Source organism: Pristiophorus japonicus, chromosome 17 (assembly GCF_044704955.1).
Source record: "Pristiophorus japonicus isolate sPriJap1 chromosome 17, sPriJap1.hap1, whole genome shotgun sequence".
Classification (NCBI taxonomy): Eukaryota; Metazoa; Chordata; class Chondrichthyes; family Pristiophoridae; genus Pristiophorus; species Pristiophorus japonicus.
The window spans coordinates 80,330,530-80,357,820 of record NC_091993.1 but is presented as its reverse complement, the minus strand read 5'-3'; the positions used below and the strand labels follow the sequence as shown (position 1 = coordinate 80,357,820).

At 44.7% G+C, this 27,291-nt stretch overlaps 1 protein-coding gene and 1 long non-coding RNA gene across 5 annotated transcripts in view; one reads left to right on the top strand and one right to left on the bottom strand.

Annotated features, from left to right (window-relative positions):
* LOC139227816 (bridge-like lipid transfer protein family member 3A) overlaps positions 1 to 27,291 on the bottom strand; it is a 181,259-nt gene that overhangs the window by 15,946 nt on the left and 138,022 nt on the right. For 3 of the 4 annotated variants that reach the window (XM_070858884.1, XM_070858882.1, XM_070858883.1), the window contains exons 14-15: positions 20,776 to 22,340; positions 1,403 to 1,593 (exon numbers count right to left, since the gene is read on the bottom strand). In XM_070858884.1, the coding sequence (XP_070714985.1) occupies positions 1,403 to 1,593; positions 20,776 to 22,340 (1,756 nt within the window). The remainder of the gene's footprint in view (positions 1 to 1,402; positions 1,594 to 20,775; positions 22,341 to 27,291) is intronic. The other variant, XM_070858885.1, reaches the window with a different exon arrangement.
* On the top strand, positions 1,199 to 14,289 carry LOC139227819 (uncharacterized). Its single transcript, XR_011587476.1, has 3 exons — positions 1,199 to 1,248; positions 1,451 to 1,512; positions 13,447 to 14,289. It is a non-coding gene; the product is annotated as an uncharacterized lncRNA (long non-coding RNA).

Genomic DNA, 27,291 nt, shown 5'->3' with positions numbered 1-27,291 from the left:
GAAAAAAACTAATTTAAATAGTACCCGCCCCCTCCCACATACAAAATCGGCGCAAGTGTAGGCTCCGCCCCCCTGGGCGCCGCGCCAGGCAGACAAGGAGCTGCAGAACGCTCCAGAATCGCGAGGTTTTTTTTAGGCGCCGTTTTAGGCGCGAAAAACGGGCGCCCAGCTCGGAGGGGCGCACGTTTTTTATCGTGTGGAAACTTGGGCCCATTATCTCCACACCTACCCTGTCCAACCCATTCATAATTTTAAAGGCCACTATCAGGTCACCTCCAAGTCTTCTCTTTTCCAAAGAAAAACACCCCATCCTGTTCACGCTTTCCCAATAGCTGTACTCAGTTCTGGTACCAACCTTGTATATCTTTTTTGCACTGTCTCCAGTTCTTCTATGCCCTTTTTATAGTATGGAGACCAGAACTATGCACACTTGTGGCCTGACCAGGGTCATACCAGCTTAACATAACTTCACTACTTTGGCATTCTTTTCCTATAGAAATAAATCCCAGTGCTTTGTTGGTATTTTTAATTGCTTTGCTAACCTGCGATACTGCTTTTAATGATTTGTTCACCTGTATCCCTAGATCCCTTTGCTCTTCTACCCCATTCAGTTTATGTTTTAAAGTGTAGGTGATGTTTCTATTTTTCCGACTAAAGTGCATCAACTCACATTTACCCACGTTGAAGTTCATTTGCCACTTAATTGCTCACTCTGCAAGTTTTCTCATGTCTTATTATGTTGCATTCTTCATCAGTATTATCTATACCCCTCCAGTTTAGTACAGGTATTGGCAAATTTTGATTGATTTATTTGTTCCTAAATCCAAATCATTAATGTAAATTATGAATAACTATGATCACAGCACAGATCCTTCTTCCTTCCTTCAATTTGAAGAACTACCCTGTAGCCCGACTCTCTGCTTTCTTTTTAAGAAAACAATTTGCTATCAATTCAGCTATTTGTTCCATCGCCACACAGGCCCTAACCCGTGTCATGAGCCTACTGTGTAGTACCTTATCAAAGGTCTGTTGCAGTCACGTCAGGGACATGGTATGCGAGACAACAAAAAAAAAACTGTGACAAGTCATGGCACCTCAACCTTGGCTGCCCATTTCTGATCTGCACATATCTGAAAAATTTGATCCTTTAAGTGACAAGAGTGGTGTTAAAAATATTTTCCAGCTTTTTCCCCAGAAACACTTCCTGAATACCTGCTTCCAGTTGGGTTAACACAGCAAGCCCTTAAGGTATTAATTCAACAATGCTACCAGTTAGTTTCACTCGGGCTTTCCATTTTACACAGTCAGTTGGTCCTGAAATCAATAAAGCTTGGCTTTAAATTCACCCAAGATTTCCCTCTCAATTTGCTACACTATGATTCTGTGTAAATACAATATGTACCTGCTTCCAGGAGGATAACGTACTTCTCACTGCTGTCACTGTCCACAGATATTCGATCTTCTGTCAGGCTGCCATCAAGTGACGTGGTGTCCATGGAATGCTGCGAGCTGGTAAGTTTCATGTTTAAAAATCGCAGTCTGTTGCTGGATAAGGAGAACGACAAATTGTCTTCACCTTTTGACAGCTGCTCTCTTCAGAAAGAATAGAAACTTGGATTTAGTCAGGAGCAGTGGCAAATGTAGATATGCTGTGACATAGTCCCAAATTTCTCCTTCACGGAATTGTAAAAGCACCCTTTAAAAGAACAGAGCAGTATGCCAGCAGAGCTCAATAAGGAACAGTGCTTCATTATGTGTAAGTTGTGTGTAAATGAAAACTAGTTGTAGAGCCACTAGAGGGGAGAAGTACATCTGGAAAGCATCATTCATGCTTAATAAATCTCAGTCCAACTAATCTCAGTTCTGCTATCATGTACTGACTCAGCCCCAAGCCGCTACCGCAACCAGGAACAAGGCTGGAATTTCCTATTCGCCAGACTATTTATTTTGCGTTTTAGCACATGGTTTGAGCAAACTAGATTAAAGTCTGTCTGCCTTATTCAGGGGGTTGTTGGAATATGGAATGCTTAGCCACAGGGAGTGGTTGAGGGAGATCACTGCACCTTTTAAATACAATTGGATAAATATTTGACTATGGGGAGACAGCGGTATCCGTTTGAACTGATCTGATCGAGCCGACAGACAACGGGCCAAGTGCCTTCCTTATGTGCTGTAACATTCTATGGTTCTACTCCTCAAAATCAAATGCTGATATCTGCTTAGTTTAGGAAACTTCATCAAGAGTTCATTATCAATGTCCCTAACTCAGAAAACACACGTGACTTATAAAAGGCGTTTCCTACTCCCATATAAAAATCTAAATATTGGTCTAAAGATTCCAAAAGGTACTGTGCCGATAGGTGGCACTGTGACTGTAACTGTGGCTTAAGTATAATGGAGTAATGAACCACAAGAATTGCCAAGTTAACCCCAAGAAAATAAAACAGTTGCCTCATGCACCTATGGCATATACATGTGATAGCAACCAAATTTCACAATAGAAAACAACAAGAAAGTGATTGAGACACAATTAATCGAAAATTATAGCACAGGAGGAGGCCATTTGGCCAGTGGTACCCGTGCTGGCTCTTTGAAAGAGCAGTCGTGTTTAGTCCCACATCCCCGCTTTCTGTCCGTAACTCTGCAAGTTCCTCATCCTCAACTACCTGTCTAACTCCCTTTTAAAATTATTCATGGAATCAACTTCCACCAGCTTTTCAGGTAGAACGTTCCAGATCCTGACAACTCAGTGAAAACATTTCTCCTCACCTCCCTGCTAGATCATTTGCCAGTGATTTTGTGACCTCTCGTTATTGACCCACTCACCAGAGGAACAGCTTTCCTTTATCAAAACCTCTCATCATCTTGAAATCCTCCTTTAGGTCATCTCTTAACCTTCTCTGTTCCGAGGAGAACAGTCCGAACCTCTCCTCATCACTGAAGTCCCTCATCCCTGGTAATCCTCCTCTGTACGCTAAGACCTTTACATCTTTACTGAAGTATGATGCCCAGAATTGCCCATCCTCCAGCTGAGGCCTAACCTGTGATTTATAAAGTTCTAATGACTGAAGTAAAGCTCAGGGAAGCGTATCATAGTTCAAAGTCTGTCTGTTGGTAAACCAAAATGAATGCAAAGGTAAAGCAGTGGTCTGGAAAGGAGAACCACACGAGAAATAGCCGACTGAAAGTAAAGATTTTATTCACAACAGTACCAAATAAAAGGAAGCCCGAAGGAAAAGGAAGCTTATACTCACATCGACTGCCAGCAATAAAAGGAAATCTCAAGGAACGAGAAGCATGGGGCGTTGGAAGGAAAAAGTAGCGGCATCTTGATGTAAAACAGCAACTTGCATTTATAGCAGCTTTAGTATTAAAAAATCCCATGGCGCTTCATAGTGGCCTAATCAGTAAGCAACTGTACGTCATGCCTAAACCGGAACATATTAGGAGGGTTCACCGACTGCTTGACCAAAAGCGTAGGATTTATCATGAAAGGGAGGTGAAGAGGCAGAGGGTTTAAGGGAGGATTTTGCAGAGCATGCGGTGACTGAAGGCGCAACCAATGGTAGGGCAGAGGGAGGGGGTGCACATGAGTCCATAGTCGGAGGAATGCAGAGTTGGGGGGGGGGGTGTGGAGGTTGTAGGGCGGAAGGAATACAAATATGGGGAATGCAGGAATGAGAATTTTAAATTTGAGGCATGGGAGAACGATAGCCAATGTCGGTCTACAAGGGCAGGGCTGATGAGTGAGTGGGATGGTGCTGGGTAGGATATGGGTAGCAGAGTTCTGGATGAGCTAACATTTAGGCTGATGCTAGGCCAGTATTCGAAGAGTCGAGTATGAAGGTAACAATGGTGTGGATGAGGGTTTCAGCAGCAGATGGTCTGAAATCGGGGCGGAGGTGGATAATGTAATGGAGTTGGAAGCGAGGACTCTGATGGAGAGGGGATTTATATTCAGAGCTCAGCTCAGTCAAATAGGACACCGAGATTGCAAACAGTCTGGTTGAGCCACAGACGGTAGATGGGAAGAGGGATGGAATTAATGGCAAGGGTATGTGGAAGGGGCTTTGGTCTTCCCAATGTTTCACTGAAGGAAATGGCAGCTCATCCAAGCCTAGATAAAAGACAAGCACTCTGTCAACATGGAGGCAGTGGAGGATTGAGAGGCGGTGGAAAGGTACACAAGAACATAAAGAAATAGGAGCAGGAGTAGGCCATTTGGCCCCACGAGCCTGCTCCGCCATTTAATATCATGGCTGATCTGGGCGTTACAATTGTACATGGGAGAAATGGACAGATGGTGATGCCATAGGACAGCATATAAATGAAGAAAAGGAGAGAGCCAAGCTTAGATACTTGGGGGATTCTAGCGATAACTGTGCAAAGATGGGAAGAAGCCATTGCTGGAGATGCTCGGGTAGGAGTGGAACCAAAAGAACCAATGCAACACCCATCCATAGCAATAAAGAACAGATTACAGTGGCAAGCGTGTAAACAAAATAAAAACAAGCTCATCAACTGGACTTGCATCATTAAACAGGCTCCATTCAAGGAGACGCACTTATTTCGAACACATTTGTACACATTTCTCTTCCACCACCTTCCTGCCCCTCTCCGATCAGAGCTACGTGGCTCCTCTGCACCATACAGCCCAAAAGCCATCTCCTTCCCCACCACACCAAGCAACACGATAGGTAAAGGCACCTCAAGAGCAACTGGAACACTTGACGCTGCTCAATATTGTAGAGATCTATCTGCCAGAGGTTTAGAATTATTGCCGTTTCTCACACCAGCATACATTACACACTTAATGCCATGGAAAATGCTTTTCTTTTTGCAAGCTGTCAGGAAACCTGCATCTCAACCATTGCACAATACACTTTGAGATACTATTTTATGGCAATGCTCATTTAAAAAAAAAAAATTGTTTTAATAATTCACTATTGTAGATTGACAAATTTTTCACTGGTTTAGGCTGGATTTGAAATTAAAAAGCAAAACTGCAACAATTTAAAAAAAAAATCTGATCCCACTTTTATACACATCCTTGTGATGCAATTGCTCACTATTCCTGAATCATTCTGGAATGCCAAGATAAACCCCAGCTTCTATTCTCCACTGCTAACCGTCTTCTTAAACCCCTCTCCCCAGTTTCCACCCTCACCTCCGACAATAAGTGTGAGGAGCTCATCGACTTCTTTGTCTCCAAGATTGAAATCATCCGTTCAGCCGCCTCTGCCCTTCCTTCCCCTAGCCCACCAGGCCAAACTTTCTCTAAGGATCGCCCCTGCTCCAGCCTCACATCTTTCTCCAATTTCTCTCCGATCTCCCCGAGCTCATCTTGTCCACGAGACCCACTTTCTGCTCCCTTGACCCTATTCTCACCAAACTGCTGACCACCCAACTTCCTTTTCTGGCTCCCATGTTAATTGACATTGTTAACGGTTCTCTTCGCTCTGGTATTGTTCCCCCTCTCCCTCAAATCCACTGTCATCACGCCTCTCCTCAAAAAACAAACCCCTGACCCCTCCATCCTTACAACTTCCCTTTCCTCTCCAAAGTCCTTGAACGTGCAATCGCCTCCCAAATCTGTGCCCATCTTTCCCACAACTCCATATTTGAATCCCTCCAATCAGGTTTCCGTGCGTGCCACAGTACCGAAACATGGAATATAGGTGCAGGAGTAGGCCATTCGGCCCTTCGAGCCTGCACCGCCATTCAATATGATCATGCAACCTCAGTACCTCATCCCTACCTTCTCTCCATACCCCCTGATCCCTTTAGTCGTAAAGGCTACATCTAACTCCCTTTTGAATATGTCCAACGAACTGGATTCCACAACTTTCAGTGGCAGAGAATTCCATAGGTTCACAATTCTCTGTGGACAAGGTCGCTGTTTTTTGCCGTTCACAGAAAAACAAATGGAATTGTGATTGAGATTCTCAAAACATTGGTGTAAATTGAACTTCTTTAGCCACTGTACACCAGTCATCCTGCTTATGAAGTGTAGTGAGATTTACAAACGAGGTTAACTAGACACTTCACTAGATTTATGGCCCAACACCTGTGATTGGAAAATGCAACTGTATCTGGAGACAAGCAGAGGCTTAATTTAGATTGAAAAATATGCAATGCATCCAATTTGGAGCCAGTCATTCCTGTCCTAATGGTACCGGTGACCAGGAACGAGTAGGGCTGTGCAGTTTACATGGATTGCAATTTAATATGAAGCCTCTGAAGCTCCGTGAAGGTGAGAGAGACCCCAATGTATTTTATAAGAATTAGGAGTAGGCCATTCGGCCCATTGAGGCTACTCCGCCATTAAATAAGATCATGGCTGATCTACCTCAACTCCACTTTCCTGCACTGTCCCCATAACCCTTGATTCCCTTAATATTCAAAAATCTATTGATCTCCGCCTTGAATTTACTCAACAGCTCTCAAAGTCACAAATTACATCCTTTGTGACTAACAAAGGAAAACTATCCCTCCTCGTCCTTAGAACATAAGAAATGAGGAGGCGTAGGCCACACAACCCCTCGAGCCTGCTCCACCATTTAATAGGTTCATGGCTGATCCGATCATGGACTCAGGTCCACTTCCCTGCCCACTCCACATAACCCTTTAATGATTAAGAAACTGTATCTCTGGTCTTACATTTATTCAATGACCCAGCTTCTTGACTTGTCTGCAGCCACTGACATGATTGTCTACTCTATCCTTCAACACCTCCCCGTCATCCAGCTGGGTGGGACTGCACTTGCCTGGGTTCATTCCTATCTATCTAATCAGAGCCAGAGAATTGCTTGCAATTGATTCTCTTCCCGCTCCCACATCGCTACCTCTGGTGTCCCCCAAGGATTGATCCTTGGCCCCCTCCTATTTCTCATCTACATGTTGCCCCTTGGCAACATCATCTGAAAAGACAGGGTCAGTTTCCATATGTATGCTGATGACATCCAGCTGTACCTCACTACCAATTCTCGACCTCACCATGGTCTCTAAATTGTCAAACTGCTTAGAAACATAGAAAATAGGTGCAGGAGTAGCCCTTCGAGCCTGCACTACCATTCAATAAGATCATGGCTGATCATTCCTTCAGTACCCCTTTCCTGCTTTCGCTCCATACCCCTTGATCCCTTTAGGCGTAAGGGCCATATCTAACTCCCTCTTGAATATATCCAATGAACTGGCATCAACAACTCTCTGCGGCAGGGAAATCGACAGGTCAACAACTCTGAGTGAACAAGTTTCTCCTCATCTCAGTCCTAAATAGCCTACCACTTATTCTAAGACTATGTCCCCTGGTTCTGGACTTCCCCAACATCGAGAACATTCTTTCCGCATCTAACATGTCCAGTCCCATCAGAATCTTATATGTTTCTATGAGATCCCCTCTCGTCCTTCTAAACGCCAGTGAATAAAGGCTCAGTTGATCCAGTCTCCTCATATGACAGCCCAGCCATCCCTGGAATCAGTCTGGTGAACCTTCGCTGCACTCCCTCAATAGCAAGAACTTCCTTCCTCAGACTAAGAGACCAAAACTGAACACAATATTCCAGGTGAGGCCTCACGAAGGCCCTGTACAACTGCAGTAAGACCTCCTATATTCAAATCCCCTAGCTATGAAGGCCAACATACCATTTGCTTTCTTTACCGTCTGCTGTACCTGCGTGCCCACTTTCAGTGACTGATGAACCATGACACCCAGGTCTCGTTGCACCTCCCCTTTTTCTAGTCTGCCGCCATTCAGATAATATTCTGCCTTCGTGTTTTTGCCCTCAAAATGGATAACCTCACATTTATCCACATTATACTGCATCTGCCATGTATTTGCCAACTCACCTAATCTGTCCAAGTCACCCTGCAGCCTCTTAGCATCCTCCTCACAGCTCATACTGCCGCTGAGTTTAGTGTCATCCACAAACTTGGAGATATTACACTCTATTCCTTCATTCAAATCATTAATGTATATTGTAAAGAGTTGGGGTCCCAGCACTGAGCCCTGCGGCACCCCACTAGTAACTGCCTGCCATTCTGAAAAGGACCCGTTTATCCCGACTCTCTGCTTCCTGTCTGCCAACCAGTTCTCTATCCACGTTAGTACATTACCCCCAATACCATGCGCTTTGATTTTGCACACCAATCTCTTGTGTGGGACCTTGTCAAAAGCCTTTTGAAAGTCCAAATACACCACATCCACTGGTTCTCCCTTGTCCACTACTCTACTATAGTTACATCCTCAAAAAATTCCAGAAGATTCGTTAAACATGATTTCCCTTTCATAAATCCATGCTGACTCGGTCCGATCCTGTCACTGCTTTCCAAATGAGCTGCTATTTCATCCTTAATGATTGATTCCAATATTTTCCCCACTATTGATGTCAGGCTAACCGGTCGATAATTACCCGCTTTCTCTCTCCCTCCTTTTTTAAAAAGTGGCGTTACATTAGTTACCCTCCAGTCCATAGGAACTGATCCAGAGTCGATAGATTGTTGGAAAATGATCACCAATGCATCCACTATTTCTAGGACCACTTCCTTAAGTACTCTGGGATGCAGACTATCAGGCCCCGGGGATTTATCAGCCTTTAATCCCATCAATTTCCCTCACACAATTTCCCACCTAATAAGGATATCCTTCAGTTCCTCATTCTCACTAAACCCACTGTCCCCTAGTGCATTCGGAAGGTTATTCATGTCTTCCTTTGTGAAGACAGAACCGAAGTATTGGTTCAATTGGTCTGCCATTTCTTTGTTCCCGATTATAAATTCACCTGAATCCGACTGCAAGGGACCTAACGTTTGTCTTTACTAATCTTTTTCTCTTCACATATTTATAGAAGCTTTTGCAGTCAGTTCTTATGTACCCTGCAAGCTTCCTCGCGTACTCTATTTTCTCCTTCTTAATTAAACCCTTAGTCCTCCTCTGTTGAAATCTAAATTTCTCCCAGTCCTCGGGTTTGTTGCTTTTTCTAGCCTATTTATATGCCTCTTCCTTGGTTTTAACGCTATCCTTAATTTCCCTTGTTAGCCATGGTTGAGCTACCTTCCCAGCTTGTCTGACATCCAGTTCTGGATGAGCAGAAACTTTCTCCAATTAAATATCGGGAAGACCATTGTTTTTGGTCCCCACCACAAAGTCCCTCGTCAGTGACTCCATCCCTCTCCCCAACTTCTGTCTGAGGCTGGACCAGAGTGTTTGCAACGTTGGTGTCATATTTGACCTTGAAATAAGCTTTCGACCTCATATCCAAAGCATAACTAAGACCCCCTATTTCCACCTCTGGAACATTGCCCGTCTCCGTCCTTGCCTCAGCTCATTCGCTCCCAAAACCCGCATCTATGCCTTTGGTACCTCTAAACGCGACTATTCCAATGCACAAAAGCAAAATACTGCGGATGCTGGAAATCTGAAATAAAAACAGAAAATGCTGAAAATACTCAGGTCAGGCAGCATCTGTGGAAGAGAAACAGAATTAACATTTCAGGTCGATGACCCTTCGTCAGAACTGGAAAAAAGTTTGAGATATAACAGGTTTTTAAGCAAGTGATTGGGGGGGGGGGGGGGGGGGGAAAGAGTGGAGGAAAGAACAAAAGGGAAGGTCTGTGATAGGATGATGGGTGAAAATGAGATAATAATGACTTGAGGAACTGCGGCCTAATTTATTAAAAAGTGCTTCTCTTTTCCTCCCCCTCCTGTCAGAACCAGAAAAGTTCAAGATGTAACACATTCTTAAGGAAATGCAGGGGCAGTGAAAGGAGGAGGGGAGGAAAGAACAAAAGGAAGGTGTGTGATAGGGTGGAAGGCAGAAGAGATTAAGAGACAAAAGGGATGATGGTGCAAGGCAAAAGGAGATGGTAATGGGACAAGTTAAGAAACAAAAGATGAGTCTAGATAGGGTGTAAATGGAGATGGCAGAATTATCAACAGCTGCCATGGAAGAGAGAGAAAAAAACAAAAAAATAGGGGCAGGGGTTACGGTCTGAAATTGTTGAACTCTATGTTGAATCCAGAAGGCTGTAAAGTGTCTAAACGAAAGTTGAGGGGCTGTTCCTCGAGCTTGTGTTGAGCTTCATTGGAACAGTGAGAGGCCGAGGATGGAGAGGTCAGAGTGGGAGTTCAGCAGAGAATTAAATTGACAGGCAACCGGAAGCTCGGGGTCACTCTTACGGACTGAACAAAGGTTTTGCAAATCAATCACCCAATCTGCGTTTGGTCTCTCTAATGTAGAGGTGACATCATACAAGTAAATCGATGTTTCACCTGGGGCTCTGGACAGTGCGAAAGGAGGAGGTAAAAGGGCAGGTGTTGCATCTTCTGCACTTGCATGGGGAAGGTGCCGTTGGAAGGGGAGGGGGTGTTGGGGGTGATTGAAGAATGGGCCAGGGTGTTGCGGAGGGAGTGGTCCCTTCGGAATGCTGGGAGGGGAAGATGTGATTGATGGTGGGATCACGCTGAAGGTGGTGGAAATGGCGGAGGATGATCCATTGAACGTGGATGGTGGGGTGAAAGGTGAGGACAAGGGGGACCCTGTCATGGTTCTGGGAGGGACGGGAAGGGGTGAGAGCAGAAATGCAGGAAATGGAACGGACACAGTCGAGGGCCATGTCAACTACGGTAGAGGGGAATCCTCAGTTGAGGAAAAAGGAAGACATATTGGAAGCACGAGTATGGAAGGTGGCGTCATCAGAACGGATGCGACGTAGGCAGAGAAACTGGGAGAATGGATGTGACTTAAGAAACTGGGAGAACGGAGTGGAGTCCATACAGGAAGCGGGGTGAGAGGAAGTGTAGTCCAGGTAGCTGTGGGAGTCAGTGGGCTTATAATGAATGTTTGTCAGTAGTCTAGCCCCAGAAATGGAGACAGAGAAGTCGAGAAAGGGAAGGGAAGAGTCGGAGATGGACCATGTGAAGGTGAGGGAAAGGTGGAAATTGGATGCAAAGTGAATGAAATTTTCTAGTTCAGGGCGAGAACAGGAAATGGCATCGATAGAGTCATCAATGTACTGGAAAAAGAGGCGAGGGAGGAGATCTGAGTAAAACTGGAACAAAGAATGTTCCATGTATCCCACGGAAAGGCAGGCATAGCAAGGATCCATGGGGATTCCCATACCAACATCTTTAATTTGGAGGATGCGAGTGGAGACTAAGGAGAAGTTGTTCACTGTGAGAACAAGTTCAGCCAGAAGGAGGAGGGTGGTGGTGAATGGGGACTGGTTGGACATCTGCTTGAGGAAGAAGTGGAGCGTCCTCAGGCTGTCCTGATGAGGGATGGAAGTGTAGAGGGATTGGACATCAATGGTGGTGGTTGGGGCCGGGAAACTGGAAATTTATTAAGTGGCGGAGGGCATTGGAAGAGCCGCAAATGTAGGTGCGAAGAGACTGGACAAGGGGAGAAAAAAGTGTCGAGATTGGAAGAAATCAATTCTGTGGTGCAAGAACAGATTGAAACAATGGGTCTACCGGGGCAGTTCTTTTTGTGGATCTTGGCAAGGAGGTAGAAGCAGGCTGTGTGGGTTGGGGAACTAGGAGGTTGATGGCTGTGGAGGGACGATCTCCAGAGATGAGATGAGCTCAGTGATGGTCCGGGAAATGATGGCTTGATGTTCGGTAGTGGGTTCATGGTCCAGGGGGAGGGAGGTGGTGTCAGAATTGACATTCAGCCTCCGCAAGGGAGAAGTCAGTTCGCCAAACAACAGCACCACGCTTGACAGCAGGTTTAATGACAACGTTAGGGTTGGATCTGAAACAACAGATGTAACCTCCTTCAGCGCCCCGTCCCTGACGAAATATCTAAGCTCCTCTAATTCTGCCTTCTTGATCATCCCTAATTACAATCGTTCAACCGTCGTCAGCCGTGCCTTCTGTTGCCTCGGCCCAAATTCGGGAATTCCCTGCCTAAACCTCTTCGCGTCTCTACCTTTCTTTCTTCCTTTAAGTGCTGGGACCCCAGCTATTTACAATATATATCAATGATTTAGATGAAGGAATTGAATGTAATATCTCCAAATTTGTAGATGACACTAAGCTGGGTGGCGGTGTGAGCTGTGAGGAGGATGCTAAGAGGCTGCAAGGTGACTTGGACAGGTTAGGTGAGTGGACAAATGCATGGTAGATGCAGTATAATATGAGGTTATCCACTTTGGGGGCAAAAATAGGAAGACAGATCATCTGAACGGTGACAGATTAGGAAAAGGGCAGTGCAACGAGACCTGGGTGTCATGGTATATCAGTCATTGAAGGTTGGCATACAGGTACAGCAGGCGGTGAAGAAAGCAAATGACATGTTGGCCTTCATAGCTAGAGGATTTGAGTATAGGAGCAGGGAGGTCTTACTGCAGTTGTAGAGCCTTGGTGAGGCCACACCTAGAATATTGTGTTCAGTTTTGGTCTCCTAATCTGAGGAAGGACAGCGAAGGTTCATCAGACTGATTCCCGGGACTGACATATGAGGAGAGACTGGATCAACTGGGCTTATATCCACTGGAGTTTAGAAGAGAGGGGATCTCATAAAAACATTAAATTCTGACGGGTTGGACATGTTAGAGGCAGGAAGAATGTTCCCGTTGCTGGGGAGTTCCAGAACCAAGGGTCACAGTCTTAAGAATAAGGGGTAAGACATTTAGGATCAAGATGAGGAGAAACTTCTTCGCTCAGAGTGGTTAACCTGTGGAATTCTCTACCGCAGAAAGTTGTTGGGGCCAGTTCATTAGCTATATTGAAAAGGGAGTTAGATATGGCCCTTACGGCCAAAGGGATCAAAGGGTATGGAGAGAAAGCAGGAAAGGGGTACTGGGGTTGAATGATCAGCCATGATCTTATTGAATGGCAGTGCAGGCTTGAAGGGCTGAATGGCCTGCTCCTGCACCTAATTTCTATGTTTTTAGGTTTCTAAGATGCTCTTTAAAATCTTCCTCTAACCAAGCTTTTGGTCACCTGCCCCAATTTCTCCTTATGTGGCTCGGTGTCAAATTCTTGTGTCTCATAATATTCCTGTGAAGAGCCTTGGGACATTTCAGTTCATTTAAGGTACTATATAAATACAAGTTGTTGTTGTAATTTATTTGGGTTTTCAAAAGGCCTTCGGTGAGGTACCACATAGTAGACTCATGACTACGGTCAGAGCGTGTGGAGACAGGGAACAAGTAGCAGAATGGATAGCAAACTGGCTACAAAACAAAAAGGAGTCAAGAGTAGCTATTCAGACTGGAAAAAAGGTGAGAAGTGGTGTTCCACAAGGATTGGTGCTGGGACCACTGTTGTTCACCATTTACATAAACAATCTGGACTCTGGAATCGGAAGTACAATTTCGAAATTTGCAGAGGACACCAAATTTGGGGTTATGGTTAACACCGAGGAAGACTGCGACAAAATAAATACATTAATAAACTTGTAGAATGGGCGTGCAAGTTAATTTTAATCTGATGCATTTTTGTAGGATGAATGATGAAGCCACATTATGTAGGGGAGGACGAAAACCCCCTCATTTTACCCAGAAGGAAAAGGGCTGTGGGATCAGTCTGTGCTGTGAATTGAAACCGATAACAGTTTGACCTTGGCAGAGCAGTGATTGGACGGGGGAGGACACCGGAGGGCCAATGGTGAGACAGAGTCAGCCCGAAGCATGGGGCTTTCAAGCCAATGGGAGAGCACTTGCTCGAAAACTGTGCGACTGACTCACAGCCATTATCGGACTATTGTCTTCCCCATGTTTACACTATGGAAGGAAATGATGCAGATCTTCAGAAAACTAGGGAACCCAAAACAAACCAAGGACCTACACAATGGCTACAGGAGGCCAACGCAATCAACACCCATTCAAACCTTGAGTAGGTTATCAGTGGAAAAAACCCGCAATAATCGAAAACTGCTGCATTTTTCAAAATCACAAAGCCCACCAATGGGAAGAATCAATTTCAGCAGGAGAGGCGGACTGGATAATGTGGCTATAAAAAGGGGTTTCTGACGTAGTGTGGGTGGTTCCCTGCCCTCGTCATCCAACAACCAACAAGACTCTCGACACTGAAGGAAAACCAGTGTCCGAAGACACCGAAGATAGAAGAAACAAACCACTAGACTGCAGAAGGCACAGTAGTGAGTATAATCTCTGGTCCCCAGAACTCCCAACTCAGTTAGGCCAGGAAAGGTGGGAGGTTGGGCACTGTACTGCTAAACTTGTGTAAAGATTTTCGTTGTGTCCGTTTCGTGGGATTTAGGGGGATTGTTTTGTTGGTGTATTGCTGTTTGTTGAGATACACCTTGTCAAATAAATTAGAAGCCTAAAGTTCCTCTTGGAATCACCTTGTCTCAGTTCTATTGTATTACATCTCCTGATCGTGAGTCTTATGTCAGAACAGTGTAAGGGAAGCTAGGAGCGCCTCGAAAACGCTCAACTGTGTGTCACAGGCTAGGGAAGAAGGGGTTATGAGTATTTGACACTCACAGGTGCCTCACAGGCTAGGCATAAGCTGTGGGGACGCACGAGTCTCAAAACCCCCTTCATAAGCTGTGGACACAATCTCTCCAGGGGTGCTCTTGCAGCACTCAGGGTACCTCACAGGCCAGGCATAAGCTGTGAGGGCAGAAGCCCAGAGAGACACCCAAGGCACAACAACACTCCGAGAACCTCTTACAATACCCCTTGGAAAATAAGAAGCTTAATGGGGTAGAGCAATAAAGGGATCTAGGGGTATAGATACACAAAGTAGCGACGCAAGTTAATAAGGCCGTAAAAAAACAAAAACCACTGGGGCTCATCTCTAAAGGGATGCAATTGAAAAGCAGAGAACACAGGAACAAGAGTAAGCTATTTAGCCTGTTTCACCATTCAAATAGATCGTGGCTGATCTTTGATCAAACTCGATATACCCACCTTTGCCACATATCCCTTAATACCTGCGTCAGCTGTGGCTCAGTGGGCAGCACTCTCGCCTCTGAGTCAGTGGGTTGTGGGTTTGTGAACACACAAAAAAAAAAATCTAGGCTGACACTCCAGTGCAGTGCTGAGGGAGTGCTGCACTGTCAGAGGCACCGTCTTTTGGATGAGACGTTAAACGGAGGCACTGTCTGCTCTCCAAGTGGACGTAAAAGATCCCATGGAGTTAACCTCAGTGACCTGGCCAATATTTATCAATCAATCAACATCACTAAAACAGATGATCTGGTCATCATCACATTGCTGTTGTGGGAGCTTGCTCGTGTTCAAATTGGCTGCTGCGTTTCCTACCACTAGAACAGTGACGGCACTCCAAAAAAGAGCTTCATGGGCTGCAAAGCGGTTTGAGATGTCCGGTGGTCTGTCTTGAATACCTTTGGTTAACAAAAATCTACAATCTCAGATTTAAAATTAATAGACCCTGCATCAACTGCTGTTTGCGGCAGAGTTCCAAACGTTTCCGAACTTCGCTCCTGAAAGGCCTAGATCTAATTTTTAGGCTATGTCCCCTATTCCTAGATTCCCCAACCAATAGAAATACTTTCTAAGTTCCCCTTAATATCTTAAACTTCAATCAAATCACTCCTTAATCTTGTAAATTCCATGCAATACAACCCTAGTTTGCGTAATCTCTCCTCGTAATTTTTAACCCTTTGAGTCCAGATGTCATTCTGGTAAATGTATGCTGCACTCCCTCCAAGGCCAATATATACTTCCTAAGGTGTGGTGTCCAGAACTGAACACAGTACTTCTTGAGTCCAAAGTGGATTATAAAGTGGATTTCTATAATGAAATCCATTTGCCACAGTTTTGCCCGTTCACTTAATCTAATATCACTTTGTAATTTTATGCTTCCATCTACACTGCTTACAATGTCACCTATCTTTGAGTCATTGGAAAACTTGGATGTACAACTTTCTATGCCTTCATCTCAGTCGTTAATAAATAGTGAACAGTTGAAGACCCAGCTCAGATCCATGTGGGACTCCACTAGTCACATCCTGCCAATTTGAATACCTTCCCATTATCACTACACTCCATTTCCTGCCACTCAGCCAATCTTCTAACCAGGTCAATAATTTGTTTTCAATTCAATGAGCTTCAACTTTAGCTAACAGTCTTTTATGAGAGACTTTATCAAGAAGTTACATTAAACTTATATTGAACCTTTGTTAGACCACACTTGGAATACGGTGCACAGTTCTGGGCTTCATATTTTAAAGGTTATAGAGACACCGGAGATGAAGAAAAATAGGTTTACAACAAGGATGATAGCAGAACTGAGAGATTATAAACTTCAGGAAAGATTGAACAAGCTGGGGCTCTTATCTAGAAGAGAGAATACTGAGGGATTACCCGATAGAGGTCTTTAAGATTATGAAAGGGTTTGATAGGGTAGACCTAGAGAAGGCATTTCCATTTCTGGGGAAGACTAAAAACTTGGGGCAATAATTATAAGATAGACACTAATAAATCCAACAGATAATTCAAGAGAAACTTCTTTACCAAAAGAGTGATTAGAATGTGGAACTCGCTATCACAAGGAGTAGTTGAGGTGAATAGCATAGATACATTTAAGGGGAAGCTGGATAAACATATAATGGGGAAAAGAATAGAAAGGTATGCCGATAGGGTTGGATGAAGAGGGGTGAGAGGAGGCTTGTGTGGAACAGGAACATCAGCATGGGCCAGTCAGATCAAATGGCCTGTTTATATGCTGTAGACTCTATGTAATTCTATATAATCACTCATGCAGCAGCAGACTCACATTCTGGAGTTGGGAGGAAAGCAAAAGATGCAGAGCCCCCAAAAAAGTGGGGGGAAGTTTTAAAATAAAAATCTCCCCACTCAAAAACACCCATAGATTTGAGAAAAAGGACTCAAAATTGACGGAAGATCATGCCCCGTACTATAAAATTTAAGAAAATTTCCATTGTGGCAACATAATACTGAACCAGAGGTCTGAAGGAGGAAGTGACCTTCAACTTGTGAAAAATCCATCTATTCACAAAACCGCCCCCCCACAATGAACTTATTGGAACTCTCCACCTCTCAAGAGTTCAGTGCTGTAAGATCACAGTCAGTCACATTCAGATACCTCTCCCAGAAGATTATGTGGCCGTTGGGGCGGGGGAGTAGTTTAATGCTGAGGCCAGGTTGCGCACGAGATGGAACAGAATCAATGGACCAAATCATCTGCTGTCCTTTTTCAGATGTTTTGAAGTTACTCCTTAAACCGGATGTTTTGTGGGCCTGTGCAAAACTGCACTAAGTTTTTAGAATGGATTTTCTGCCAATGTGATAAATTGGTCGCCTTCACGAGCTGCAATTTTCTTGCGTGATTTCAGAAACTTGTAATCAAGTGGTAACCTTTGGTGGGATTTGGAAAGATATTCAATACTGAGATGAAGTAACTCTGGCTGGCCAGTTTGGAATTTTTCTAAAAATTTAATGACTTATATGTTCGCTTTGCAAAAAATAAACACCCAAACTCTACCCCCTCTCTGAGATCATACAAAGTGTGGTCAGCAGAGCAAGACATAGGAATGTGTCGTGCAGTTCGTGCACTGCCAAGAGTTTAGATCCAGTTCAAATTGATGGGATAGCAATCTCTTACCAGTTTCAAAAGGTCTAACGAAAAATAAGTTTTAGTAGGCTCAATCTATTTCTTAGTGGGTGTGGATCCACAAATCAAAATTAGCAGAGACAGTCAGGAAAGCAAGAAGATTGGCTGATATGGAAAGCGGTTATTCACAATGAAGCAATATGGGGTGGTGTATGTTTGGGGTTACACCATCTATCTGGGGCAGAGTAGAGGGAGCTTTATTGTGCATCAAACCAATGCTGCAACTGACCTGGGACTGCTTGACCGACGAGAGGCGACAAAAAGATTATACAAATAGCTGGCTCAATACTAGTAAATTTTGGATTGAAGAACTGCGTATAATCAGGACTTGACACGTTTGTCAATCAGTCCTTGATATTTTGTAGAATTAACAGCACACAAACAGGCCCATTCAGTGTTTATGCTCCACACGAGTTTCCTCCCACTGTGTACTTCATTTCACCTGAACAACATATCCTTTTATTCCTTTCTCCCTCATGTACTGATCTAGCTTCCCCTTAATTGAATTGATACGCAGTTTTTAAATACTTTTGAATCGCCTGCTTTTATCAGTGTCAGCTGGACTATTAAGGGAGACCGTATACATTTATTCAAATTCAAAAGTGTGGTCTGACACCACTGCAATTAGCCAATGTGTGGGTGAAAGTGATAATTCAGCATTGACCACATGGTGGCGCTATAATTCTACTTACCCACAAGTACAGCATCCAAGTAGCCAGTCTGCACAACCTGACCATGGGAAGATGCTTACTGTTCCAGAGCTGTTCTAACCAACTGTTTATTGAGTATTCAATTAAATGAAATAGAGATGTATTGAACCATCTTTACCGCCCAAGAAGAATCTTTAAAAAGTGCACGATTCTATGGTTGAAAGACATTTTCAAAATGGTACTCCAAGGGACTGCTCTATTAGCTGTGAAAACCCATCTTGGTTGATGTGTCTTTCACTGACACTGTTTCAGAGGGTTACCTTTGATGGATTATGAAAAATCTATTTCCCATTGTATTAACCTGGATCCAAGGGGAGAGAGATATAACGGGGACTGGCATCGCTGCTGCCTGGCTCAATTCTCAGCGTATTGGCCAATGATTAAGAGACTTCTCTGCAAAGTACACCTCTCACTGTAGACTTGAGCTTCAAAGTTACTGAAGAGAAACACTGAAGCTTCTACATTGTCTCAAAACAGTCTTAAACTACTGGCGAGGAATCAAGTATGCTGTTACTGTCCTTATTCTGCAAAGTGACCTCTTTTTGCTTCCGTGTGTTTTTCCTGTCTCTTCAATTCATAGCTTTTAGCCCAAATTATACGGTCGGTCAATGTGTTATTTTCTGCCAATTAAGGAGAGCTCAGGAGTTATCCAATACTGTTTTCCAGTGTGCACACCAACAGCAAATGAGTACTTTGTCCTGGACACTGGCACAAGGTCATATTTTGGTTTATATGCAATGAAGGTTTGCCTACGGAAGCAGAGTTTTGTGTTTGGCTTAAGTAGAAAATATTGGGAGAACACTCAAATCATTGTGATACCATGAACTTCTGCTTACAACATCATGAATAAGAATTCCCTCAGCAGTCCTCAAATATTCTATATGGATAACTGGTTGCTAAAGTCTACTAAACAACGCTGAGCAAAAGTCACAGTGCCTCTTGTTATCGAGATCAAAAAAACAAAATGACTCCAATGTTAAAAATCCATGTGAGCGACTGGAATGAGTCAGCGTTAAATGCACCGATGGACTGACCTTGCCAAGAAAGTGTTATGATTAAAAATTCCTCAATTATATCCCACTACATTTTATTGTCTACTCCAGTGCAGTTATGAGGGAGTGCTGCACTGTCTGAGGTGCCGTCTTTCAGACTCGACATTAAACAGAGACCTCAGGTGGACGGAAAAGATCCCATGCCACTGTAATCGAAGAGTTCTTCCTGGTAAACATTTTCACAAATTGATTATCTGGTCATTATCACATTACTGTTTGTGGGACCTTGGTTACTGTGTTTCCTACATTACACAGTGACTATAAAAATACACGATTGACTAAAGCGCTTTTGGGACATCCTGAGGTCATGAAATGCCTTCTTTCTTTCGCTATTTCATAGTGTACAGGAACAGATTGAGGCAAATGGCCTCATTTCAAAATTATTCAACCATTTTTAGATACAAGCGCAGATTCCTAGCATTGTGTGTAGCCCCATGTGCCCTACCACTGATAGGTATGAGATTGACTTTGTCCACAAAGTCTGATCTACAAGTCCTGCACATTATGAAAAAACACTTAAAATGGCCTATTTTATTACTAAGTAATGAAGCATTCAAAGATCGCAGAATAAATCTTTTCTATGAAAAGGTGGTTGAACTAGAGGTAAAATGCCCATTTTTCACACATGCACACGGGTCTGATAGAATTCTAGATGGGAGGCAGAGGAAAGATGGAACATATAGAAGGCCAGAAATAGAAGACAGAAAGATGGAGGATGGAGGATACAATACGGTGGAGTGAAATCACGGTGCTGATTCAAATGGACATAACCCGTAAAACACACACAATGTACAGGATGACAAACTGAATTACTTTTTACTCCACCAATAGTGAAAACCAAGCTCTACACTAAGGTTTAGGTCAACTGATGGGAAAGCAATTACTATTAGAAACTATTAGAGTAGTTTGGGGGGGGGGGGTAAAGGGGAGATGGGATTGAGTGCACTCCTGCCAGGTTTCCCTAAATGGCAATCAGACAACAAACAAAGTTGTAGATGAATCAATCCACAGTTAGTGTCCCAGGTTGCCCACTTTCTTGATCTGGGAACGATGCACAGGGATTTTGCGATGGAATGCAAAAACAACCAGAAGTTTTGAGCGATGTTATGAAGCACATTGTTTCAACAAACTGTTGCCCACAATTTGCAACACTCCGTACAGAGGAGGTGGAAAGGGAACAAAAATAAACACTTGACAGTATCACCTTGTGTGCTTCATCACTTCTGTAGTTTACAGAGCAGCACCACCATCGCTAGAGGCCTGGAAGCAGGACAGCTGCTTGCTTCCTTGACCAGTGGTGTGGGATGGGGAGGGGAAATGAGACTTTTGCAGAAAAAAAGCAATAAATAGCCTTTATTTTTAACTCTATGCAGCCCCTGCAGATAATATTTATAGAAACCGTAAAGATATAATAATCACTGCCTGCAGAAACCTTTCGTCGTACCTAGAGGATGACAGAGAAAGCATCTTTTGCATTGTGTTAGCCATCTTCTCCTTGCTGAGAGTGAACGCGTCTTTTGTGAGGGAAACAGCTTCTTTAGTTAAATCCACAGTTATGAGCAGAGCTTCTTTTGCCACATCCTTTGTTACACTCAATGGAGTCAAATCTCCCTCAACACCCCCAAAAGTAGCGAGATCAGCCTGCAGACTGCCATCAGATGCTCTGCTCCTCCTCTGCGGGTCGAAAATCAAAGAGGTGCTTGTAGCTAAAGTGGGGTTAGAGGTAGAGTGATCAAGGGCGTCCTCAGGAACCTCAGCCTCCAGTGACTCCACTGCTTCATATGCTTCTTCCACAAATCCTTTTTCAAGCGATTGATTTGCCACCTCTTCAGTGTTAGAAATAGGAGCACCGCTCACAACCGTGTAATCTTGTGATAAAACACACTGATCTAATGAGGTTCCCATACTCATATCCCCATTGTGAATCCCAATGTCGTCCATAGAACTGATGGTATTGTCCAGCTGACCACTTGTTCTGTTCAAAAGCTTGCCCTCCATGGTCAAGCTCTCTCTACTTTCCGAAGGTGAAAGTTCTGACTCAGCGAGGCTTGTGCTTTCAGAGTCCTGGGATTTGGTATCACAAACTGTGGATGGTACAGGATGGAGCAGTAAAGCAATTTCTGCACTCTTTACCAACAGCCCTATGCAAGCACTGCCAGATTTAATTGGATTTTGAGACAATCTTTCCATATCCTGAGCAAGATCTTCCTGCAGCTGAGTGAGACACTCCTTCAGCCTCAGTAGTACAAGGTAATGGTAGTGGTTCATGTGTGCTTTCACATGTGCAGTGCTGTACACGAGAACATGTATATCTGCCTCAGAGTCATCCTTTACGCTGGATTCTTTCACCTGTTGGGTGTTCAGTTGTGCATCAATCTCCTCAGAAGATCTCAGTGTTTGTGTGTCCGTGAAATCCCGCTTTGCATTAGCCTGCAAACCATTTCCAACGGACTCTGTGCTGCTGAACATATTCAATTTATGGCCCAAACTACCATAGGAATCTTCTAAATCAGTGGTATATTCAGAATATGAATGACTGGATGGTGCCTCGGATTGTTGAAACTTAGTCGGTTGGGACACCCAAATGGAGAGGGGAAATGCATCCACAAAGCTGAAAGGCTTGCCCTTCGAACTCTCCATGCCCTCAAAGTCCAACCAGAGCTGGGAAAAATGGAGTGACCAAATATCTGCAGCCGACGATGCCTTTAATAAATCACAGGTAAGATTCTTGTGTGTGTGTATTCTGTCCAAATTGATTTGTTGCTCATAAGCATGATGGAAGAAGACATTTTGCAGCACATCAAAATTGTCTGCAGATTTAGGGAACTCCTTATAGGACACGTGAAAGAATTCAGATTCTTTGAAGGCTTTTAGCACCATTTGGAGATCGGAGTGTGTGCAGTTTAGCGAGTGCCGGGTGTTTGTAGCCACAAAGTCTGATGTCTGAATGGTGAGGTACAGTGGCCTATCTGGATGAGCCATTACCTTCTTGTCCATTGGGATAATGAACTGCAAAGTAAAGAGAAAGAAAAATATTGTATTTATAACTATTTTTTGGGTCAAATTATGAAACCAAGCAAATTCTGAGCAAGTGTCAAATAGACACGCAAATATACAAAATAAATACCACTCCACTATGTTACCTTCATTCCTCCTATATTATGGAATTTTAAAAACATTAATTCATTAATTCATGGTGTGTGGGTGTTGCTGGCAAGACCAGCATTTATTGCCCATCTCTAATTGCTCGAGAAAGTGAAGGTGAGTTGCCTTCTTGAACTGCTGCAGTCTGTGTGGTGAAGGTACTCCCACAGTGCTAATAGGCAGGGAGTTCTAGGATTTTGAACCAGCAATGATAAAGGAATGGCAATATATTTTCAAGTCAGGATGCTGTGTGACTTGAAAGGGAACTTGGAGGTGGTGGTGTTCCCATGTGCCTGCTGCCTCTGTCCCCATGCACCTGTTGCCCTTGTCCTTCTAAGTGGTAGAGGTCACGGGTTTGGGAATTGAAGAAGAAGCCAGGGCGAGTTGCTGCAGTACATCTTATAGATGGTACACACTGCAGGCACGTTGCACCAGTGGTGAAGGGAGTGAATGTTGAAGGTGGCAGATGGGGTGCCAATCAAGCGGGCTGCTTTGTACTGGATGGTGTCGAGCTTCTTGAGTGTTATTGGAGCTGCACTCACCCAGGCAAGTGGAGAGTATTCCATCACACTCCTGACTTGTGCCTTGTAGATGGTGGAAAGGCTTTGGGGAGTCACGAGGCGAGACACACGTCGCAGAATACCCAGCCTCTGACCTGCTCTTAGCCACAGAATTTGTGTGGCTGGTCCTGTTAAGTTTCTGGTCAATGGCAACCCCCAGGATGTTGATGGTGGGGGACTCAGCGATTGTAACGCAGTTGAATATCAAGGGGGAGGATAATCAGACTTGATCTTGTTAGAGATGGCCATTGCCTGGCACTAAAGTAGCAAATAACATTCGCACCACACATCAGCCCAGGCCTGAATATTGGCCAGATCTTGCTGCAGGCAGGCACAGACTCTTCATTACCTAAGGAGTTGCAAATGGAACTGAACACTGCACTCATCAGCAAACATGCCCACTTCTGACCTTATGATGGAGGGATCATAATTGATGAAGCAGCTGAAGGATGCTTTGGCCGAGACACTGCCCTGAGGAACTCCGGCAACAATGTCCTGGGGTTGAGATGATTAACCTCCAACAACCACAATCATTTTCCTTTGTGCTAGGTATGACTTCAGCCAGTGCAGAGTTTTCCCCGATTCCCATTGACATCAATTTTACTTAGGGCTCCTTGATGCCACACTCAGTCAAGTGCTGCTGTGAAATCAAGAGCTGTCACTCTCACCTCACCGATGGAATTCAGTCTTTTGGCCATATTTGGACCAAGACTGTAATGAGGTCTGGAGCCGAGTGGTCTGGGTGGAACCCAAACAGAGCACCAGTGAAGTTACTGGTGAGTGCCACTGGATAGTTCTGTCGACGACACCTTCCATCACTGTGCTGAGGATTGAGAGTGGACTAATGGGGCGGTAATTGGTCGGGTTGGATTTTTCCTGCTTTTTGTGGACAGGATACACCTGGGCAGCTTTCCCACTTTGTTGGGTAGATGCCAGTGCAAGAGTTGGAGTAGAACAGCTCGGCTAGAGGCACGGCTAGAGGCACGGCTAGTTCTGGAGCACAAGTCTTCATTCAACATTATAGCCAGGATGTTGTCGGGGTCCATAGCCTTTACTGTATCTAGTGCGCTCAGCCGTTTCTTGATATCACAGAGTGAATCGAATTGGCTGAAAACTAGCTCTTGTGATGGTGGGGAACTCAGGAGGCCGATATGGATCATCCACTCGTCACTTCTGGCTAAAAATGGTTGCAAAAGCTTCAGCCTTGTCTTTTGCACTCGCGTGCTGGGCTCCGCAAGCATCGAGGATGGGGATGTTCATGGAGCCTCCTCCTCCAGTCAGTTGTTTAATTGTCCACTACCATTCACGACTGAGAACAGTAGCATAGCGGTTAAGTTACGGGACCAGTAATCCAGAGGCCTGGACTAATAATATGGAGACGCAAGTTCAAATCCCACCACGGCAGCTGTGGAATTTAAATTCAGTTAATGAAATAAATCTGGAATAAAAAGCTAGTCAAACTACTGGATTGTCGTAAAAACCCATCTTGTTCACTAATGTCCTTCAGATAGGAAATCTGCCGTCCTTACCTGGTCTGGCTTATGTGACATCAGACCCACAGCAAAATGGTTTGACTCTTAACTGCCCTCTGAAATGGCCTAGCAAGCCACTCAGTTGTAACAAACAGCTACAGAAAACAATAAGAATTTAAAAGACAGACCACCTGGCATTGACCTCAGCACTGGCTTCGGACATGACAATGGCACACAAAGCCCAGTTGTGCCTACAAAGTCCTCCTCATTAACATCTGTGGACTTGTGCCAAAATTAGGCGAGCTGTCTAGTGACTTGTCAAGCAACAGCCTGACAGTCATACTCACAGAATCACACCTTTCAGCCAATGTCCCAGACTCCTCCATCACCATCCCTGGGTATATCCAGACCAACCCAAGGTTGCAGCACAGTGGTATACAGTCGGAGGGAGGGAGTGGCCCCTGGAGTCCTCAACATTGACTCCAGACCCCATGAAGTCTCATGGCCTCAGGTCAAGCACGGGCAAAGAAACCTCCTGCTGATTACCATCTATCGTCCTCCCTCAGCTGATGAATCAGTACTCCTCCAGGTTGAACACCACTTGGAAGAAGCACTGAGGGTAGCAAGATAACAATATACTCTGGGTGGGGGACTCCATTGTCCATCACCAAGAGTAACTCGGTAGTACCACTACTGGCAGAGCTCTGAAAGACATAGCTGCCAGACTCGGCCTGCAGCAGGTGGTGAGAATACGGACACGAGGAAAAAACCTACTTGACCTCATCCTCACAAACCTACCAGTCATAGATGCATCTGTCCATGACAGCATTGGAGCAGTGATCGCCGCACACTCATTGTGGAGACGAAGTCTCGTCTTCACACTAACGACATCCTCCATCGTGTTGTGTGGCACTATTACCATGCTAAATGGGAAAGATTCAGAATAGATCCAGCAGCTCAAAACTGGGCATCCATGAGGTGCTGTGGGCCATCAGCAGCAACAGAATTGTATTCCACCATAATCTGTAACCGCATGGCCCTGCATATCCTTCACTCTACCATTACCATCAAGCCAGGGGACCAACCCTGGTTCAATGAGGAGTGCAGAAGAGCATGCCAAGAGTAGCACCAGGCGTACCTAAAAATGAGGCATCAACGTGGGGAAGCTGCAAACCAGGATTACATGCATGCTGCAGCATGCTATAAATAGAGTTGAGCGATCCCACAATCAACGGATCGGATCAAAGCTCTGCAGTCCTGCCACATTCCGTTGTGAATGGTGGTGGACAATTAAACAACTAATGGGAGGACGCGGCTCCATGAATATCCCTATCCTCAATGATAGTGGAGCCCAGCACGCAAGTGCAAAAAACAAGGCTGGAGCGTATGCAAACTTCTTCAGCCAGAAGTGTCGAGTGGCCCCCTCCTGAAGTCCCCACCATCACAGAAGCCAGTTTTCAGCCAATTCAATTCACTCCACTCCACATAATGTTAAGTGGCTGAGCGCACTGGATACAGCGAAGGCTATGGACCCCTACAACATCCCGGTTGTCGTGCTGAAGACTTGTGTTTCCAGTACAGCTACAACATTGTCAGGTAGATGCCAATGTGGAAAACTGCCCAGGTATGTCCTGTCCACAAAAAGCAGGACAAATCCAATCCGACCAATTACCGCCCCATCAGTCTACTTTCAATCAGCAAAGTGATGGAAGGTGTCGTCAACAGTGCTATCAAGCAGCACTGACTCATCAATAATCTGCTCACTGATGCTCAGTTTGGGTTCCGCCAGGACTATTCGGTTCCAGACCTCATTACAGCCTTGGTCCAAACATGGACAAGAGAGCTGAATTCCAGAGGTGAGGTGAGAGTGACTTCCCTTGACATCAAGACAGCATTTCACGGAATGTGGCATCAAGGAGCCCTAGTAAAATTGAAGTCAATGGGAATTGGGGGGGAAAAAAACTCTCCACTGGCTGGAGTCATACCGAGCACAAAAGAAGATGGTTGTGGTTGTTGGAGGACAATCAACCCAGCCCTAGGACATCACTTCAGGAGTTCCTCAGGGCAGTGTTCTAGGTCCAATCATCTTCAGCTGCTTCATCAATGACCTTCCCTCATAAGGTCAGGAGTGGGGATTTTCGCTGATGATTGCAGTGTTCAGTTCCATTCGCAATTCCTCAGAAAATGAAGCAGTCCGTGCCCGTGTGCAAGACCTGGACAACATTCAGGCTTGGGCTGATAAGTGGCAAGTAACATTCATACAACACAAGTGTCAGGCAATGACCATCTCCAACAAGCGAGAGTCTAACCACCTCCCCTTGATATTCAATGGCACTACCATCGCCAAATCCCCCACCATCAACATTCTGGGGCGGGGGGGGGTTACCATTTACCAGAAACCTAACTGGATGAGCCATATAAATACTGTGGCAACAAGAGCAGGTCAGAGGTTGGGAATTCAGCAGCGAGTGTCTCACCTCCTGACTGCCCAAAGCCTTTCCATCGTCTGCAAGGCATAAGTCAGGAGTGTGATGGAATATTCTCCACTTGCCTGGATGAATGCAGCTCCAACAACACAAGAGGCTAGACACCATCAAGGACAAAACAGCCCATTTGATTGGCACCCCATTCATCAACTTAAACATTCACTCCCTCCACCACCAGCGCACTATGGCTGCAGTGTGTACCATCTACAAGAGGCACTGCAGCAACTCGCCAAGGCATTTTTAGCAGCACCTCCCAAACCCACGACCTCTACCACCTAGAAAGACAAGGGGAACAGGC